Raw genomic sequence first — 22445 nt, forward strand, 5'->3', positions numbered from 1 at the left:
TCTAAGTTTTCATGAGGCTGTTGAGAAATAGAAGTATCTCACAAATCCCTGTTATTTTTTCTTTATTCATCTCCTTTCTTTCCCTTTCAGATCATTAAGAGATCTAATGCCAAATCCTGCTCACTTTACCATCTCAGATTTCACTGCACATCCTTTAACTTTAAAACTTAGCTGAAAATTTATTCTTGAAATGAGGTCTGAAATGCTAACAGTGGAAATTCAACCTGATTACCACTATATTGGGTCATGTAAAGACAATGCCTTGAGTACAAAACATGCAGTCTATTTAAAGGCACCTTTACCTTGTAAGTTCTGCACATACCCTGGTTTGATTAATGAGCAAGTGACTTAATCACTGTATGTCAGCCAAGGTGGCAAACCAAGGACATGCCTTCAGCAGGGCTGTGTTCTAGAAGTACATTAAGAGAGACAGTATTTTTTTTATTCATTTATTCACATGTGCATACATTGTTTGGGTCATTTCTTCCCCCTGCCCCCTCCTCCACCCTCTCCCTCCAAACCCCCCTGGCTTCCAGGCAGAACCTGTTCTGCCCTGATCTCTAATGTTGCTGAAGAGAAGACATAAGCATAATAAGAAAGACAAAGCATTTTTGCTAGTTGGGTTAAGGATAGCTATACAGAGAGATTCCTAGCATTGCTTCTATGTACAAATGCGTTACAACCCAGGTTGATTCATCTCTAACTGATTTTTACACTGGTTCCTGATCCTTTTCTCATGTTGACCTCTGTCACTTTAAAGTTTCTATATTAGTTCCTCTGGAGTGGGGACATTAAACGCTTTCATGTTTTGGGTTTTCTACCTATTCCTATATCTCCTGTATATGCTCTCCCTTTGTCATGTGGTCCCAGTCCAACCACATTGCCGTATTTGCCCTAGATCTAAAGTCTGCATATGAGGGAGAACATATGATTTTTGGTCTTCTGAGCCTGGTTAACCTCCCTCAGAATGATGTTCTTCAGTTCCATCCATTTATGTACTTACTTTGAAGGGTTAAAAGAAACCTCAAAGCAAGAATCTAAGTAAACACAAAACTGTAGGCATTTCTTAAATAATTTAGGAGCCTACGATACCCACACCTCAGTAATTTCCACTTTCAAGGAGTTGCCAATTACTTTACAGTCTGAATTCTCTTGAACTATTAACCCATGTATCTTAATGAGTCTTTGAAGACAGTTCTTGATGGTATGTATAAATTTGAAACACTATTCTTATACATTTGATTAGAAACTGTACCAAAAGCAGAAGACATAAGAATATTGATGTGCTTATCAGAAATCTGTCATTATTTAAAGTCATATCAAATCTACATTTAAAATAGTAACATTGTGTAAATACTATTATTTTTATATGTATGTATCATAATGGGACTAAGGTCAAATTTTCCTTTTATTTGTGAATGATCACCAAAGAATAATTCTTATTTTAGAGATCTTAAATATCTCAATTTCCTTGAACAACTATATATTTACTGAACTGTTTCATTATGAAGAGAATTTTAACTTTATGTAAATCTAAGTTAATGTAATTAAAACTCTAATTTTTAACAATTCCATACTCCCTTTGTTTCTAATTATGTAATGTTTAATATTCTTAAAGCTCTTTAATCTCTTATTTACTATCCTGAGATCCAAAACAAAAAGAGACAAACAAAATCCCCTGAAAATGTAAAGTTCTTTCATGAATTCTTTGATGACCAAATCTGACTTGATTTGAATTGGCAAAAAGCTATTTACATTATTTTAAATCACATTTCCTTTGCTACAGAAATATTAATGTCTTTGATTATCTCAGCTCAAATCTTAGCTTGAGGTGTTATTTTGTAAGTTCTAAGTAATCATGAATTCTGAGAACTACTTGGCCCCAGGCTTTTAGATAGAGTTATTCAGTAATTCTCTTATATTTGCTGTGCATGTACAGCATTGTTTTGTGTGTATGCCTGAGTCTACTGGATAAGTGCTTATTTCTGACTTAATCATAGTTGAGATATTATTTTTCCCAGTAAAAATGGCATTAGTGTTCACCCCAATTGGATTGTATATTCACATTTTCTATGTCTGCATTCTGAGCTCCACCTAAAATCTACTTTTGTTAAATGCTTCTAGAAGAGTAGGAAGGTATGAAAGCTCATCCTCTTTGTGTGTGTGTGCCTTTTAAGGTATTTATTGCCTCTTTTATGAATTTATAGGTTTCATGTGTTCCCTGTTCCAGACTCTTGTGCTCATTTTGGTCTTATTTAAAACTAAGATGGTTTATAAACAAAATCTCATACCAATCTAACTCCAAGAGCAACTTTTAATTGTGTGGCTGTGACCTTGGATGCACTGGATCATGAAGGCTCAGCACCTGGTATGTGAGCTAGGAATTTGAGAACTAAAGGAATGCGGCTCTATGACTGTTGATGCCGCTTCTGTAACAAAGTTAATTTATTTTTGTGTTTCCTCTTTCCCATTTGTAAGATTGGAAAACTATTATATCATATTGAGATAATGACATATTGAGGTAATGGAAGATGCTTCGCAAAATGTTATTACTAAAATATTTTTTAAAAATGAAATAAGCATATGAGATGCCATAAAACACAATAAATATTTTTAAATAAAGACAGTGACATCCACAAACTATACTACCTGTGTGAAAAGAGTCTGTAGCGGTTGAGTACTTATCTGCTGAATCTATTACATTCCTCTAGTCCAGTGGGTACTAGCTTGGTCATTACCCTAGTTTGGATGAAAGAGTTTTACACCACAGTTTGGAAACTTGAACTAAATATTATTAATTGCTTTGCAATTGATAGCCTTAAATTACAGGTGGACTTTTAAAAATCAGCTTCTTGGAAAGAAAATAATGTGGGTAAAGTAAAAAGGTTTTCACCTTTCTTCTAGGCTATCACCATATCTCCATAAATGTTTTTTTTCCTAACTGACTCTAAATTGTCTTAGCTAAGCAGTTCTCTTATGCACAATAATTTTTCTACTTACTGCAATATCTGGTTATTTGTTACCCTGTTCTAAGCATGATTTGGAAAAAGTTGCATTTTCTCTCTATTATTTTACTTGATACACATTTATTAGTTTATAAAGTCTATGTTAAATAAGTGAACATTTGGGAAATGCACATTTTGATCTCTACAGTGATATGTGATAGAATTTTTAACTGAAGAGCTTTACATTGGGCATAAACATATAACAAAATTAAATCATTCTGAAAGTATAATGAACAATACAAATACAAAGCAGTTACCTGTAAAAAGTGCCATCAAAAAGAAATGTAATTAATGTAAAAAACAGGGACAATTGTAGTCTAGGGAAACAACCCAGAGGACACAGATCATAAAACAGAGTTTTCATTGGAATGAAAGAAGTACGATGCATTAAATTCTTGGAGATGTGAAGATAAATATTTGAAGCCAACATCTTCTTCTTATAATTCTAATTGAGATCTTTTCGATTTACCTAATTTTGACACTTTTTAAATTATTTTAACAACTTGAAGCTTTTAAAAATTAGGAAGCAGGAGAATTAATATGATTTTCAGTTTATATTTTGAGATTTAATAAGAATTTTGTAGAAAAATATTAATTTTGTTGTTTTAAATTTTTATTATTGTCTTGAGGTTATTCATTAAAGCTCTAAAAGTTAAAAAGAAATGTTGACTAAATTTGTCACAAATAACAAAGAATCTACAATTGATGAACTTTCAAAAAGTCAACCTTGCATAGTACATTTTAAATGAGTCTGTATTCTAGAGGTAGCTAAATCTATCTGTGTGCATCTGATGTAGACTCTGGTAGATTTAAGATACTTCTTTAATTTAGAACATTTGTGGATTCCTTTCCAAATAACACAAGCCTGGCTCTATCCCATTTCAAATACAGTTCTGGGATAATATTTTATAGGTTACTTGCTTTGACTTCTACCCCAACTCTAAAACCTACCTATGTGTGACTCTCCCATGAATTATCTCAACAACTGGAAGTTACAGAAATTAGAAGTATAGCTTCTTCCATCAAGGAATTATCCAAGATATTACTTTCTCATATTTTATATCTTGCTTCAATGGTTAAGTTTGTTCCTGGCTTATTATAGCAGTGAATTTTAATATTCATCCTCCTCTAATTAAATCTCTAATAAAAATGAGACCTAACATACTTTGGGTGTTGGAAATGATGTACTGCTAAGTATTTTGGGGGTGACTAGTAAGTGAGTAATGGGATGAGCAAGACATCCTGTCTTACAGTCATTTTTCAATGTAAGAATGCAAATACTTTAGAAGATAAGTTTTGTCTTTAGTATACTACCATAGGAACAAGGTTGTAATTCTAGCAGTTATTCTGCTTTATTAGAAAGAAAAATTTATTAAATTCTTGCAATAGGGATTCCCCATTTTAACTACTTAACTAGCCTAGAAAAGTTGTATAACTCCTCAACTTCTCTCAAACTGAATCCAAAGTTATTTAATCAATTCTAAACAGAAAATTTCTCATCAACAATAATGGAAATAATGATAATAAATAAAAGTAAGAAATGGTATCCACCTCAGGGACTGTTGTAGAACTAATTGAGATGTTTTTCATGTGCTAAGCACAGGAGCTTCACAAAAAAGATAATAAATATTCATTAATTTTTTTCAAAACAATCATGATGTGTGAATTATATTTATAATGAAGTATTGATTTTTACAGTTATTTTTACTTGATATATTAAAACAGCTTTTTGAGTATGCTATAACATAACTTCATGAAAGAGATTGATACCAGCAATGAAAATTTGAAATTTAAATCACAATATATGGTTGTAAAGAACTTTGTTAACTGGAAGAAGAGGGCAAGTATTCAGAATGTGGTCATTCTAATTTTGATATTTATCATGCACAATTAATGTCCTCATTAAATAACTCTTCTGCTCTATTAAATCATGCTGCTTTTCAGTTGTCAAGTTTTGTTGATGCATATGTTAGGGCCTTATATTGACTTTTTTGTCCTGTATAACTGTTGAGATAGAAAAGAAAAAGAATATCTACCAATGCACTGCTTGGTTTAAAAGACTTTCAAAAAAAAAGTTTGCATCAGCTAAGGAACTGATGCAAGGGAACCTACTTTTTAAAGGAGGCCACTTCATAAATATGTGTGTTCTACTTTTCACAAACTTACTTCCTGTCAAATTTAAATGTTTCACCTCTTGCTATAATTTTTGTTTTGATTTCTTATTTTGGTGTATTTTTTACTTAATTTCCTCCAACATTAATTCAATATAAACTTGTCTGCCAAATATAGTAATCTTACCCTTGCCTCATAAAAGTATCTTTATTTATTTTGTATTTGTACTCATTCACTTTATTCGTTTCATCACCATTTTCCATTCTTACTAGTGCTTTACTTCATTTACTCCAAAAAAAAAAAAAAAATGTGTTTTATTTCCAGGGCACAGCTTATGGAAGTGCTTCTGTACCTTCTCGCAGACAATTATGTGAGTCTCTTAAATTCAACTCTGTGTTGTAAACATGACTCTGTGTTTCCTGTGCTGTAGCATGGCATGCTGAGTGAGAACAAGTTTCCACAGGTCAATATGCAACCCCCAGTGTTGTATATTACCTATGATGTGTTTGTAGTAAATGGTTCCCTTTGCCTCTTCCTTACCTGTGCATCATTATTCAGCCCATTTAAGAAAACCACATTGCAGTATGGCCAAATGTACTGTGGCTTTAGTAATGGCTCAAAGTCTGGGGCAAAGAATGAAGTAGCTCTAACTTAAGTTTACTTTTATTTACCAACAATGATAGCACTCTTACTGTCAACCAAATCACTTAACTCCCTTAAATCCTAACCTCTTTTGCTTACTTGTTCAGAGTTCTCATCACACACAAAGTTGTGGTTTTGCCACAGCAAATGAGGACTTTCCTAGTAAATTCATTAGAAGAAATTCTCCTTCTAGAGGATTGAAAGCAAACCTGACTTTCTAAGAACCTTGATTTACTTTTAAACCATCATACTCATAAAATTGAAATTAACCTGTAATTTTAGATAGAAATCCCAGATTTTACAACTTTGTTCAGCTGCATTGTAATTACATGCACCTTGGCAAAGTCAGATTCCTGCATTTCAGTTCAGGGGATTTCTGTGACAACTTCTCTGCTTTAACATGAACTTTTTTGTCCATGAGAGATATGTATGTAAATGTTTTATGGGGAATCTCCACACTGCCAACAGACTTTGAGAAAGAGCTGTTTGCATTGCCCATTCCCTCTGTCTTTTCTCTCTTCCCCCATCAGCATCCATCAGTTAATCATGGTTATTTACTTCCACAATCCACAGTTACAGCAATATGCCCCCAAGATTCTAATTGCTGTGCCTAGCAATAAATGCCAAGTAGATTCATCTTAATATGATGTTAAAGGTGATTCAAAAGTACAGTCCTGGTTACATAATGTTTGTCTTCACTATGGGCAGAAAAAGCCATATAACTTGATGACATTTACTGAGCAAGATGTGTGAATCAATAATAAAAATATGTACCACTTTGCACCAGCTAAAGTTGCCCAAACAAGAAATAAAATTGTACTTTATCATTTCCTCTCTCATGAAGGAATGTTGAAGATGTTGATTCTTAAGAATAAAGTTGTGACAGAAAGAACTGCTAAGGTGGTTTAGATATATTAAAAATGTACCTAAAGTGAAATAGCCAATACAGGTCTCAAATCATTCTATATGATTTTTCTTTTTATTCTTCTATCTGTTAGCTAGATTTCCAGTGTACACTGGAAGAATGGTTTGTTTTATTTAGGCATTAATGCCTAAGTGTTGAAAACTGTAGCAGATATTCAACAAGATGAGACATAGCTTACTTTTAGGTTCATATCTTTTAAAAGGAACTAATTGCTGTGTGTATAAGTTATATTGCAATCAGGTAGAGAAATGTTATGGAGATAGAGTGTTATTATGGAAATTTGGGGAATGTGAATTTATTACACAAAGGAAATATGAGAGGGTATGTGGAAGTATTACCATCAACTGCAATGAAGCTTATTCCTTATTTTAACAAGATCAAAGTACATAATATGAAAAATATTGGATATATGAGATTGTAGATTACATGTTCTGGTTTAAATAGTTTTCTTTCTAAAATTAGAAAGGAAAAATAATGTTATATTGTCTTTTTAAGCTTGAGGGTGTTGGTATGTATAACAATATATAGTACCATGAAATGGATGTTACCCTTCTAACCATGTGGACGTAAAAACTTAGAAGATTCATGATTTTACAGTGCTAATCATCACATTTCCTTTCAGTCATGTGCAAGCCTTAAGATCTCTGAATTACCTGTCAGTGTAGTCTTAAGAATTTGTAATAGTTATGGTTATCAAAGACACTTTCTAGAAAGAGTGAATGGCTTATTATGTACATAAACATTGAATATTGATAGTATACATCTTCCTTCCTACCTTATTCCCTAAGATCAGTGCTCATCTAGACCTTATCATTGGTTCTTCATTCTAGTCTTTTATTCTTGTAAATATATGAGAAACTGTGTGACTAATATTTTCTTGAAAGTAAAATTAAGGAAAGTTTGGGGTTTTTTTGTATCCAGTACTAAGGACTTCCTTGTCTTATGGTTGTCACTTTAACTCAAAAATATATACAGTTAAGTAATTTTCTTTCTTAATATCTTGCAAAAGAATAACAAAAAGAGGCCTTGCTTAGCTAGTGAGGTAATGAGAAAGGCTGTAAATATGTACTGAGAGGGCTCACACCACCATCCTTGGAAACACCATGAACTTTTAGTTAACATGCATAATCATATACGCCTTTAGCTGTTACCAATAGTCAAAGCTAAATCGGCAATAATATAATCTTGGTTAATACTTTTCATTTCCAGAGAAAATGCTTGTAGAATGATAAACTTAAAATGCTTGTAGAATGATAAGTTTAAAAAGCAGAAGTCCCAGAAAGTTTTGAATGTCAATATTACATTTTTATTTAAATGTAAATAGTATACTCATTTCTTCAAATAGTATTGACCTTAACTTCGTTTTTGTTGTTACTGTTTTTCAATTACAATCAATTTCAGTGAGTGAATAGAGAAGTATCCTATGTTAGTACTGGTAAGTCTAAATTAGGTATGAATTGAAATCATGACATCTGAATAAAATTTTGCAAAGACTTGACCCATAAAGTACTTTTTCAGCAATTCAAAATACAAGAACTGACATTATGTTGGTTCTTAACTTTGCATTTTGTGACTAAAATTACTATTCATGCATCTCAAATTGACATATATGTATCTTGTCTTTTCCAAGAATATTCTAAATTTAATAAATTAAATCTAAAATTTAATAAGGGAACATAAAAATAATTTCCCTAGAAAAATTTGAACATTGTTTTATAATACATATAACACTTAAGATAACTATATGTATCTTGCCTTAGTATTTTATAACATGGCTTAATTATTTCCCAATTTGAATGAAAGTAATATTAAATATTTATAATTAATTATTTAATTTCATGAAATTATTCTTTAGATGGTTGACAGTCAACAATAACTGAACTGACAATGCATAACAGTGATACTACCTTCCTGTTGTGCTAGGTGGGGGTACATTGTAGCATTTACAAAGGTTCTTACAATGTATCAACTGTTTCATACTTGAATTCAACCCCTCCACTGCTCCCTTTTTCCTCCCTTCCCTGATTCCTGGAACCTTTTCAGCAAGTAACATTTTTGCATTTTCGTACATATGTATACATTGTTTGTACCATATTCATCCTCCTACCACTTTCCCCGCCACCTCCCACCGGCGCCAACCCATCCCCCCAACCTGTTCTGTCCTTCTGTTCTGATTTTGGAGAAGAAAAAACATAAAAGAAAAAAAGAGAAACATGACATTTTTGCTGGTTTGAGATAAAGATAGCTACACAGGGAGTTTCCTTATGTTGTTTCAATGTATATATGTATTACAACCTCAATTGGTTCATCTCTTCCCTCCTCCCTAGTTCCCTTCCCATGGTGGCCCCAGCCAATTTAAGATTTCTATATCCTTTCCTATACAGAAAGCACATCAAGTACATTCAAGTTTTTGGTTTCCTTCCCTTGCCCCATCTTTCCCACGCAGCCTCCCCTCATAAAATTGTTACATTTGTTTTAGGCCTATAATCCTTCTATGATGGAGAATATGCAATTTCTGGCCTTCACAATAACTAAGCTATAGACACTACTTTTATATCAAAAATGGGACTGAAATTATGGATTTAAAAGAGAGATGTGTGTTAGATCAATAGTTGAAGAATTATCCTAAAAATAAGGGTTGATTACTTTTATTTTGTGATTTAAATGCTCAATATTTATATAAGATTTTGTAGATTTTACTTCAATATAGCCTTGAAAACAAAAATTTTTTTCCATTTTAGCTTTGATTATTAGTAACTATTAAAGGCATATATGGATGTGCATGTTACTTAAAAGTTTCCTGATGTTTGCCAAGATGGAGATGTGATAAATTGAAACTTGAAGGACATTTTCTACACTTAATTTTCTGCAGTTTCTTTTTCTCTGAATTGCTTTAACTTATTGCCCTTAATTTTCAGTCAATATTTTCCCGTTTCTTTCTACAGCTTAAAAACAATTTTAAATTACAAATCTATGAGAAACAACAAAAATCCAAAAGTAAAGGCAGGATAGTAAACTTACTATTCAAAGTAATATTAATCTCAAAGTCAGAAAGGGTATTTTTAAGATACTGAAGTATTTTTGTAAGAAACATATTTCAAACTAATGTTTCCATTGTGTCCTCTGATATATTCCATATATATATATCTATATCCATATATTCCATATATATATCTATATCATATAGATATATATATGATATATGTATGATATATTTCATTCATGTTTTGTTTTTTGAAAAATTTTAATTTTATATTAACGTAAATTAATTGCACAAAAGGCTTCATTGTAACATTTACATGCATATGATGTACTTTGAACAAATTCACCCTATGTTTCTCTTTTTTAAACTCCTTCCCATTTTCCTTCTCCTTTTTAACAGTTTTCAGCGGATTTCATTATGTGATTTTCATACATATATATAATGCACTTACTTTCATCTCGCCAATCATCTCCTTCCCCCTCGACTTGCTATTCCCCTCTCCCAAATATTCCCTTTTCTTATTGACTTATCAGTTTATTTTCTGTCATTTCCCTTTTGGTTCTATTGTGCCACCATTTCTCTGCATTATTTATCATCCTATTTTACAAGTAGCTTTGATTTTACTTCTTTTTATTTTTTATTCATATGTGCATACAAGGCTTGGGTCATTTCTCCCCCCTGCCCCCACCCCTCCCTTACCACCCACTCCACCCCCTCCTTCTCCCCCCACCCCCTCAATACCCAGCAGAAACTATTTTGCTCTTATCTCTAATTTTGTTGTAGAGAGAGTATAAGCAATAATAGTAAGGAACAAGGGTTTTTGCTGGTTGAGATAAGGATAGTTATACAGGGAATTGACTCACATTGATTTCCTGTGCGTGGGTGTTCTAGGTTAATTCTTTTTGATCTCACCTTTTCTCTAGTTCCTGGTCCCCTTCTCCTATTGGCCTCAGTTGCTTTTAAGGTATCTGCTTTAGTTTCTCTGCGTTAAGGGCAACAAATGCTAGCTAATTTTTTAGGTGTCTTATCTACCCTCACCCCTCCCTTGTGTGCGCTCCCTTTTATCATGTGCTCAAAGTCCAATCCCATTGTTGTGTTTGCCCTTGAGGGAAAACATATGTGTTTGTCCACATATGAGGGAGAACATACAATTTTTGGTCTTTTAGGCCAGGCTAACCTCACTCAGAATGATGTTCTCCAATTCCATCCATTTACCAGCGAATGATAACATTTTGTTCTTCTTCATGGCTGCATAAAATTCCATTGTGTATAGATACCACATTTTCTTAATCCATTCATCAGTAGTGGGGCATCTTGGCTGTTTCCATAACTTGGCTATTGTGAATAGTGCTGCAATAAACACGGGTGTACAGGTGCTTCTGGAGTAACCTGTTCAAAGTCTTTTGGGTATATCCCCAAGAGTGGTACTGCTGGATCAAATGGTAGATCGATGTCTAGCTTTTTAAGTAGCCTCCAAATTTTTTTCCAGAGTGGTTGTACTAGTTTACATTCCCACCAACAGTGTAAGAGGGTTCCTTTTTCTCCACATCCTCGCCAACACCTGTTGTTGGTGGTGTTGCTAATGATGGCTATTCTAACAGGGGTGAGGTGGAATCTTAGTGTGGTTTTATTTTGCATTTCCTTTATTGCTAGAGGTGGTGAGCATTTTTTCATGTGTTTTTTGGCCATTTGAATTTCTTCTTTTGAGAAAGTTCTGTTTAGTTCACTTGCCCATTTCTCTATTGGTTCATTAGTTTTGGGAGAATTTAGTTTTTTAAGTTCCCTATATATTCTGGTTATCAGTCCTTTGTCTGATGTATAGTTGGCAAATATTTTCTCCCACTCTGTGGGTGTTCTCTTCAGTTTAGAGACTATTTCTTTTGATGAAAGCTTTTTAGCTTTATGAGGTCCCATTTATCTATGCTATCTCTTAGTTGCTGTGCTGCTGGGGTTTCGTTGAGAAAGTTCTTACCTATATCTACTAACTCCAGAGTATTTCCTACTCTTTCCTGTATCAACTTTAGAGTTTGTGGTCTGATATTAAGATCCTTGATCCATTTTGAGTTAATATTGGTATAGAGTGATATACATGGATCTAGTTTCAGTTTTTTGCAGACTGCTAACCAGTTTTCCCAGCAGTTTTTGTTGAAGAGGCTACTTTTCTCCATCGTGTAGTTTTAGCTCCTTTGTCAAAGACAAGTTGGTTATAGTTGTGTGGCTTCATATCTGGGTCCTCTATTCTGTTCCACTGGTCTTCATGTCTGTTTTGGTGCCAGTACCATACTGTTTTTATCATTACTGTTTTGTAATATAGTTTGAAGTCAGGTAATGTGATACCTTCAGCATTGTTCTTTTGACTGAGTATTGCCTTGGCTATTCGTGGCCTCTTGTGTTTCCATATAAATTTCATGGTAGATTTTTCAATCTCTTTAATGAATGTCATTGGAATTTTGATGGGAATTGCATTAAACATGTAGATTACTTTTGGGAGTATACACATTTTTACTATGTTGATTCTACCAATCCATGAGCATGGGAGATCTCTCCACTTTCTATAGTCTTCCTCAATCTCTTTCTTCAGAACTGTATAGTTTTCCTTGTAGAAGTCTTTCACATCTTTCGTTAGGTTTACACCTAGGTATTTGATTTTGTTTGAGGCTATTGTAAATGGAACTATTCTCATACATTCTTTTTCAGTTTGCTCATTGTTTATGTATAGAAATGCTATTGATTTTTCTATGTTGATTTTATATCCTGCTACTTTGCTATAGCTATTGATGATGTCTAGAAGTTTCTGAGTAGAGTTTTTTGGGTCTTTAAGGTATAGGATCATGTCATCTGCAAATAGGGATATTTTGACAGTTTCTTTACCTATTTGTATTCCATTTATTCCTTCTTCTTGCCTAATTGCTCTGGCTAGGAATTCCAGTACTATGTTGAATAGGAGTGGAGATAGTGGGCATCCTTGTCTGGTTCCTGATTTTAGAGGGAATGGTTTCAGTTTTTCTCCATTAAGTATAATGCTGGCTGTAGGTTTGTCATATATAGCTTTTATAATGTTGAGGTACTTTCCTTCCATTCCTAGTTTTCTTAGAGCTTTTATCATGAAATGATGTTGGATCTTATCAAAGGCTTTTTCTGCATCTATTGAGATGATCAAGTGGTTTTTGTCTTTGCTTCTGTTAATGTGGTTTATTATGTTTATTGATTTTCATATCTTGAACCACCCCTGCATCCCTGGGATGAAGCCTACTTGGTCATGGTGAATAATCTCTTTGATGTGTTGCTGAATTCGGTTTGCCATTATTTTGTTGAGGATTTTTGCATCAATGTTCATTAAGGAGATTGGCCTATAGTTCTATTTTTTGGAAGTGTCTTTGCTTGGTTTTGGGATAAGTGTAATACTGGCTTCATAAAATGTGTTTGGCAGTTTTCCTTCCCTTTCTATTTCGTGGAACAGTTTAAGGAGGGTTGGTATCAGTTCTTCTTTAAAGGTCTGATAGAATTCAGCAGAGAATCCATCAGGGCCTGGACTTTTCTTTTTGGGGAGACTCTTGATTGTTGCTTCAATTTCATTTTGTGTTATAGATCTATTCAGGTGATTAATTTCCTCTTGGTTCAGTTTTGGATGATCATATGTATCTAGAAATCTGTCCATTTCTTTTAGATTTTCAAATTTATTTGAATATAGGTTCTCAAAGTAGTCTCTGATGATTTCCTGGACTTTCATGGTGTTTGTTGTTATCTCCCCTTTTGCATTCCTGATTTTACTAATTTGGGTTTTTTCTCTCCTCATTTTAGTCAGGTTGGCCAGGGGTCTATCGATCTTGTTTATTTTTTCAAAGAACCAACTTTTTGTTTCATTAATTCTTTGTATGGTTTTTTTTGGTTTCTATTTCATTGATTTCAGCTGTTATTTTTATTATTTCTCTCCTTGTATTTGTTTTGGGATTTGCTTGTTCTTGTTTTTCTAGGAGTTTGAGATGTATCATTAGGTCATTGATTTGGGATCTTTCAGTCTTTTTAATATATGCACTCATGGCTATAAACTTTCTTCTCAGGACTGCCTTAGCTGTGCCTCATAGGTTCTGGTAGGTTGTGTTTTCATTTTCATTGACTTCCAGGAACTTTTTAATTTCCTCTTTTATTGCATCGATGATCCATTGTTCATTAAGTAATGAGTTATTTAGTTTCCAGCTGTTTGCATGTTTTTTGTCTTTATTTTTGTTGTTGAGTTCTACTTTTACTGGATTGTGATCAGATAGTATGCACGGTATAATTTCTATTTTCTTATATTTGCTGATACTTGCTTTGTGCCCTAGGATATGATCTATTTTTGGAGAAGGTTCCATGGGCTGCTGAGAAGAATGTATATTGTGTAGAGGTTGGATGAATTGTTCTGTAGACATCTACTAGGTCCATTTGATCTATTGTATATTTTAGATCTTGGATTTCTTTATTGATTTTTTGTTTGGATGACCTATCTATTGATGATAATGGGGTGTTAAAGTCTCCCACAACCACTGTGTTGGCATTTATATATGCTTTTAGGTCTTTCAGGGTATGTTTGATGAAATTGGGTGCATTGACATTGGGTGCATACAGATTGTGATTTTACTTCTTTACTTTGTTTTTTGTGTGTGTTTTTAGACAAAGCATAAGAGTAGTAGTACAGAACTTTCCCCATAATTCTCTTTGAAATGTGCTTTCAGAGAACTTGTCTGGTAAGGTTGCTTCAAACATTAAATGAGTATAACAGTAGTTATCTGGCTGTGTTCTTAGGGAACAAAACCATCTGCATAGTTGTATATAAATTCCCATGTACATGCACACATGTATCTGAGATTAAGGAAGTCCCCATCTTCAGAAAAGAAGTTTCCATCAAAAGAATAGCAAGGAAAAGGTTTAATTGCATGATAAAATCAAAACTGTACCCAACTATAGACCAAGCTAATGAAGCTGATAGCTAGGAAGAGGAAAACACACAACAAAAATTACAATTTATGTTATAATTCTGTATAAGGCATATTCTGAATTTTGCTTTTGAAAACAAAGTAATAGTTTTACATGTAATTGAGCCTAAAATTTTGAGCTACTAAAAAGTAAAAGCTATGTTCATAAAAAGGCATTTCCTTTGAAATATAGACAATAATTATTATTCTAGGCTTTTGAATTTAGGATATATATGTAATTATATAATTTTTCTAGCTTCAGTGTGGACTGTAGAAAGCTAGAAAAAAAACCATTGTATCCTTTTAGTAATGAAAAAAATTCTGGAGAAAATGTAAATTCACAACTTTTCCTGAACTATCAGAGAGCTAAAGTTGTCTAATTACCAACTAAACTAAGTATAAATAACGATGGGTAATTGCAAGAGGAAAATAGATGTGGCTGACAAGCTGGGTAATAATGAGAATTCTGCCAAACTGATTAGCAAATTAAGAAGGGTTGAGCATAAGCTAGCAGGAGAAAATAAATATAATAAGAATTTGTACCAGTTAAAGGATTTTTTTCCCATACTTGAAGAGCACACTTATCCTTACTGTATAAGTTCATTGAAATATTAGTAAGCTTTCTGAGACAGTGTCCCTTATGTTAAAGGCATGAGAAAGGGAACAATAATTGCAATAGGAAAGGCACAAAATTCTATTCAGATACTCCTCACCCCAACCTCTATTATCTACTCAGAACAAAAGGCTAACATGCAGAAGAAAGAAAAGCACACACTGTCACCTTAGGACATGGGTGAAAACTCATTGCAGCTGGGAGAAGGAACAGAAAAAAGATCATTTGTTCTTAGGACTGGGAGGAGAATACATGATAGGTCCTAAAAGACAGCTGAGAGAGAGGCTGAAGGACTGAGAAGGCTCCCTCTGTGAGAATCAGGGATACTCCACCAGCCTGAAGACTTAGCCTTCTTCAGGGAGAAAGAGAATGCTTCTCTCTCTGTTCCACAGACAAATGAGCTTTAAACTCTGAGTTATCCTGAAATATGGTTGGAAAATTACAAGAGTGTATAGAGGGACCCTCTCTGAGATGCTCTACAAAAGAGAGACCTAAAGCTGAAGGAGGGTATATATTACAGAAAACCTTATGGCAAACCAGAGAAACTAGACCCTCCTGGAAGGCAAGGTATACTTAGAGAAAATTGAAGTTTAAGGATAAGCATAGCAACAAGAATAAACCACGCCTAATGACTGCCCAAATGGGTCCAATGTCCCACACTAAAATTTATGTATGAAGTTTATAACTAATTCTATAATATTCTAAAAAAGTTGTCTGACTTTCCACATCATATGGAAAAGGAACTAAAGCAACACAATGCCAAGTGATAAAGGAATCAGCAAAATCAGATGCAGATATTATGCCTATATTGTAATTGTAAGAAAAGAGAATAACAACCATAATTAATGTGTTAAATATATTTATGGAAAAGTTTAAAAATGTGCAGGAACAGATGTCCAATTTCAGCAGAGAGCATGTGCTTTAAAAAGTAATCAAATGGAAATTGTAGACATTAAAAGCTTAATAACAGAGATGATAGATGTCTATGATGGTCTCACTGGTGGACTCAAAACAACCAAGGAAAATTCTTTGAACTTGAACATAGATAATAGAAACTACACAAACTGAAACTCAAAAGGGGAAAAGGATGGCATAGGTTTGGAGGGTGACAGAAGAATATTAAAGAGCTTGGAAAAATACCAAATGGTCTAACTTATGTGTAATTGATATCCCTGTGAGGGAACAGAGGACAGTGCAGAAGAAATAATTGAAAATTAATGACCTCACATATTCTGAAATGAAGACCCACCCCAAATTACAGATCCAACAAGCTTAAAGAACAGCAAATATAGAAAGAAAAAAAAAGAAGAAAAATACACCCAGGCATATCATATTTGAACTACTGAAAATCAAGGAGAGGCCTGAAGGCAGTGTGAGAGGATACACCATGCATACACAGGAACAAAGAAGAATTATATGAGACTTATCAAGAATGGTGTAAGCCAGTAGAAAATGAAGTAACTTTTAAAGTTTTGAGAGGGAAAAAAACAAACAAAATGGCTACATAGCATTCAACATTCAGTGAATGAAGAGAAGTACAAATGCTTTCTCAGAATAATAGAAACTGAGAAAATATATTGCCAGCAGACAATTTCTTAAGAGAAGCAAAAAACATAGAATGGAATAAATGAAACTAAGAATAAACATTGCCTTAACAATATCATATATAGATTAGATGTTATAACCATTTATGATTTATTATTCATGTGACTTAATTTGTGATAATTAAGTTAGATTAAATTCTATTTAGTGCTAAGATATTAACAAGGGGATCACATTTACAGCATTTTGTACATTTTGCCTCTTACTGTGTAATAGTTATTTTGTAGTTATATCTTTATGTGCATATGTAGGCACTTACATGTTTTATAAGGGATGCTAAAAGTAAATGAAGAAGCAGAAACTGTGTACCCAATATGGTCTATAGGAAAGAGAGGGACTAATACAATTAAAATATGACTGATCCAGTACTCATTTTCTATTCTGTGTTTCTGTACCTCAAGGATTATAATTTGTATCTCCATGTTGTTACAGTCTCCTCTTACCCCAAATTAGCATATTCTTTTTCTAATTAAACACATTAAATTGTTTGAATTGTTCAACCTCAATCCTAATTTTACATTGTATTATGCATTAACTGAACATTTCCAAGAGACCTTTCCTTACTGTGAAACTATGCAAAAATAAATGATAACATTTAACAATTAAAAACTGAAGTTGTAAATTTAATAGATAAGAAATATTGTGGGAGAATCCTAAAACATAATAAAAACATGATCTTGAATTTGTATTTTCCTTTTAAATAATTAGTGAGCTAAGTAAATTAAGTTACAGTCTTTAACAATTAGGAAAAATCATACTTTAAAACTTTAGAAAGAATATCATTTTGAAATAGCTTGTTTTTTATTTCATGTGTTCACATATGTTGTTTTATACATATTTTGCTTTTCATAATGCTAATATTTGTAGGCATCCAAAAGGTTCTGGTTTCCACATTTACTGAACATTACAGATAACCGTCAAGAACACTAGTAACATACAAATTAAAGTCCAGATTATTGTAGCACACTGAAGAAATATATTAGTTAATACAGTGTAGATTTGGTTATCAAGGTTCATTGATATCATGAATTAGAAGTAAATTTAATTTAATCTAATGTGATTTTTATAGAATTCAAAGGTTCAATGTAGACAGGAACATAAAACAATGCAATAAGATTATAATATGCAATTTTTAATGGTCCTGGAGATAATCTAGAACTGATATCCAATTGATATCATTGATATGCCCCTGAAAGATTAAGGGTTTTATCCATAGTTCAAGATTTAGTGACAAAACCATTTTTTTTATTGTGAGAAGGCCCATTCCTTTAATATTTTTTCAAGGCATATCATTTTCCCCTAAATTTTGTGAAAGGCTTCCCTCTTTCTATCAGATTTGAAGATGAACAACTCTTGCAGGGTGATAAGAAATGAATCCTGAAGAATGTGAACAAGTTTTGGTGCAGAAGGATGGCATAGATGTGTAGTAGTTCATCAGGGGTGTCAGACACAGCTTGTCTAGCTCAGAGGGTTGTAGGACTGTTTGTACAACTGAAGTATTTCCCTGCAGTATGGGAAAAACAACAGTGTCTCTGATATAGGCCAAATGAAATTCACAAAAAGAAATGTTCCTGATTTTTTTTTTTGTTGTTTTAAATTTCTTAAGAAAAAAACCCCTCATTTTAAATGAAAATTCAAGATTCTGGGTATAAAGTTATTGTATATATCCATTTTTATTAGTTTAATAAAATACCAGGAGCTAGTAAACTTACAAAGAAAAGAGGTTAATTCGGCTCACATTTATAGAGGTCCACAGGTTCACATCTACTGATGGTCTTGTTGGGAGAGTCCTGAGGCAGTTCAAACAACCTCATGGGAGGACAAGGAGCAGATGTGAGCCTCCTGTGCTCTTTCTCTCTTTCTCCTTATGAAATCAATACTTAGCCATGGGACTGCACCATGATGACCTTATCTTGTCCAAATCACCTTCCAAAGACTGCAGTCCTAAATAAGAAAGATGAAATTTCTACCTTCTTAACATCTCATGAGAATTTTGGAAACTGAACACTTGGTAGACACCCCCCCAAACCATTCCAATCATGTTCAAATAAGTAATGCTGGTTTATTAAAACAGCCTGAAAGTGGATCAAAATTCATTTTGTGGAATGAGACAACTATTACTTATAATCTAAATAATTTCATGCAAGTTCAATATATGTTAAAGACTTAGAAATGTTTGGTTATAACTCTATATCAAAAATGTATTCTTTTGTTTGCTTTTGCTTTTCTTTGTGTGTGTCAATACTGGAGTTTGAACTCAATGCATCACACTTATTTGGCAGGCACTCCACCACTTGAGCCATGTTGCCAACCCTTTTTGCTCTGGTTATTTTGGAGATGGGCCTTTGTTTTTTGTTCAGGCCAGCCAGCGATACTCCTATTTCAAGTTTCTTGCCATTGTTGGAATGACAAGTGTGTCACCACCACATCCAGCTATTTTCCACTGAGATGGGGATCTCATGAACTTACTTGTATGGGTTGTCCTGGATCCATGATTCTCTTGAGCTCAGCCTCCCAAGTAGTTAGGATAACAAGAGTAATTTTTAGTCAGGAAATTTCCAGTTTTAAAATGTTTTCTTTGGTGCTAAATGTGTTTCTTGGACTGTAAGTAAAGTGTTGTTATCACTGAGGTAATTACAAAGTTACATGTAAATATCAGCAAGTACCATCATTTTTATATGTAAAATATCAAGTAAGTACATTCACAGCCATATGTATACATATAAATATTTTGAATACATAAATACATTTTATATATAAGCATACATATATATGATTTATAGGTAAATGGTGCTCTTACTCTTACTACCCAGATAGTTCATTTGCACTCAGATGGCTCGGTTTTGACTATTCATGTGTCAGATGATCACTTGGAGACCTGTGGCTCATTCATTGTTCACAGTCTGTTGATCTGATCCATTTTTCACCCCTTATAAAATGAAAATACACATCCTACATGAATATATAATGACACAGGTATTTACAATTTCTCATGGCCTCTGAGAAAGTCATTATACAATAGATGTCAGTCTGCATATAGAAAATCTCTTTTCTTGGAAACATCTTAAAATAAGGCTGTTTTAAGGAAAGTATACATACAAGATGGAGACTAGAGGAAGGAAGCAGAAAGCGTGCTTCCTAAAGTAAACTCTTGGCAAGATGCTGGAGATACACCTGCCAGGAAAAACCATCAAGAAGAAGCAAAACTCTTGACACCTCCACACCCCAGCCTGCACATAGCATCCCCATGCCACATTATATGGAGAAACCAGGAGGTCTCCTGTGCCACCAGATGCCAGCTCCTAACCTGCTTGGGAGACCACCAGGTGAGCAAATAAGTGGCACATGGTACTCCCAGGGACAAATCAGCATAGTTCCCTGGACAGACTGACCCCCACCCAGGGAAAAAAGAAAAAAAACCCTGAATAATAAAAAAGCAGCTGAAAAAAAAAAAAAGGCACATAACAAAGGGGACAGGATGCCCTGAGCTCAGGAGAGTGGGGTTGTGGCACATCCCCACATGAACTGTACATAAACAAGCTGGCCAGAGAAGGCAGGTGTGGCACCACCTCCCCCAGTGTGCTTGGAGAGGAGAAGGCATCCAACAGTGGCAAAAGTGTGACACACTCCACATGAGAGTGAGGGAGGGCACCTCCACATGCAAACTCTAAATAAAAAAGGACTGCAATTGCAACAGGGGAGGTAGGGCTGTATACCAGAGAAAACAAAAGGGGTATGCATCCAGGAGAACTCTAAATAAACAAAGCCTGTGGGGCTAGGTGAGTGTAAAGCTCATTCCTGAGATCTGCAATAAATAAAGCCTGCAGCAGCAGCAGGGTGACAGTAGGTGGTGGCAAAGAGCTGCAACCTCAGATAGACATTCACAAAGGTGTCTCCACAGTCTTTTTTTTTTCCTTTGATGAGACAACGACAGAACTACTAATCAAACACCAACACCAGGACTGGATGCTGAAGGACTAACACCAAAACTATTAAGACTGAAACTGTATTGCATTTGAACTTAGGATATTTCTTTTTTCTTTTTCTTTTCTTTTTCACTTTGATGAGACAACTACAGAACTACTACTCAGACACCAACACCAGGACTGGATGTTGAAGGACTAACAACAAATCTATTAATACTGAAACTTTATTGCATTTGAACTTGGGAAATTTTATTTTATTTTTAAATTTTTAATCCTTTCTTTGTCTATCTAGTGCCTGTAGCTCACTGTTGATTAGTATACTATCTCTCCCTGTTTATTTCTTCAGCTCTGTTTTTTGTTTTGTTTTTTCCCTTTTTCTTTATCTTCTTTGCTTTCCCTCTCCTCTCACCCTTCCATTCTAGATATAATCATTGTTACTATTACAAGCTAGAAAATACTGAATTACACACAGTACAGGGACAATAACAGTAGCAAAGGCAATGATGGGAAGGTGAAAAAAGAGGGAAACCATTTTCCCCCCATAATAAATTAGTACAGGAACCAGAGGGAAATGAAGAAAACAAATACCTAGATCCAGACTCTAACAAAATGAAGATAAACTATGCTAAAGAACCCAATGAAGCCCTCAAGAACACTCTGAAAGAAGAAATCCTGCAAGTAATCAATGAGAATTTTATAGAGATGATACTGGATATGGTCAAAAAAAATGTACAGGAGGCACTCAAGAAATTCCAAGACAACAAAAATAGAGAATTTGAGAAAGCACAAGAACAAATAAAAGAAACCATAGAAGCACTGTATAAACACCAAAGTGAAACAAAGAACACGATATAAATAGATAAATGAACTCAGGACGAAAATAGGCAATATTAAAGAGGAAGCAACACAGGATATGGAAAACCTCGGAAAAAAGATAGAAACAGAAATGCAAAAGAAAATAGAAGGCCAATCCAGCAGATTAGAACAAGCAGAAAACAGAATCTCAGAACTCAAAAATGAAATGCTAATTAAAGGAAAAACTGAAGAACTATTAGTTAAACAACTCAAGACTTGTGAAAAAAAATGGAAGAACTGACTGACTCCATTAAAAGACCAAACCTAAGAATCATGGGCATTGAAGAAGGAGAAGAGGTGCAAGCAAAAGGAATGCATAATATACTCAAAAAAATAACACAGAAAAATCCCCAAATCTAGAGAAATCTATGCCCATACATGTAGAGGAAGCCTCCAGAACATCAAACAGACATGACCAAAATAGAACTACCCAACGACATATGACCACTAAAACAACAAGTACAGAGAGTAGAGAAAGAATATTGAAGGCTGTAAGAGAAGAAAAAACAAGTAACATACAAAGGTAAACCCATCAAAATCAAAGCAGACTTCTCAACAGAAACATTAAAAGCAAGAAGAGCTTGGGGTGAGGTATTCTGGGCACTGAATGAAAATAACTTCAACCCTAGGATACTCTACCCAGCAAAACTATTATTCAAAATAGATGGAACAATAAAAGTCTTCCATGGTAAGCAGAAACTAAAACAATATATACCACAAAGCCACCACTACAAAAGATTCATCAAGGGATTCTGCACACAGAAAGTGAAACCCAACATAACCATGAAAGGGCAGGAAGTACCAAATCACAGGAGAAGAAAAGGCAAGAA

General features: G+C 33.9%; 1 protein-coding gene across 6 annotated transcripts in view; it reads left to right on the top strand.

Moving 5' to 3' along the window:
• Ccser1 (coiled-coil serine rich protein 1) overlaps positions 1-22445 on the top strand; it is a 1264311-nt gene that overhangs the window by 919273 nt on the left and 322593 nt on the right. Inside the window, exon 11 of one of the 6 annotated variants that reach the window (XM_074041366.1) lies at positions 5442-5487. The exons of the other annotated variants lie outside the window; for them this stretch is intronic. Coding sequence (XP_073897467.1) covers positions 5442-5487 — 46 coding nt within the window. The remainder of the gene's footprint in view (positions 1-5441; positions 5488-22445) is intronic. 6 annotated transcript variants of the gene reach the window in all.

Source organism: Castor canadensis, chromosome 9 (assembly GCF_047511655.1).
Source record: "Castor canadensis chromosome 9, mCasCan1.hap1v2, whole genome shotgun sequence".
Taxonomy (NCBI): Eukaryota; Metazoa; Chordata; class Mammalia; order Rodentia; family Castoridae; genus Castor; species Castor canadensis.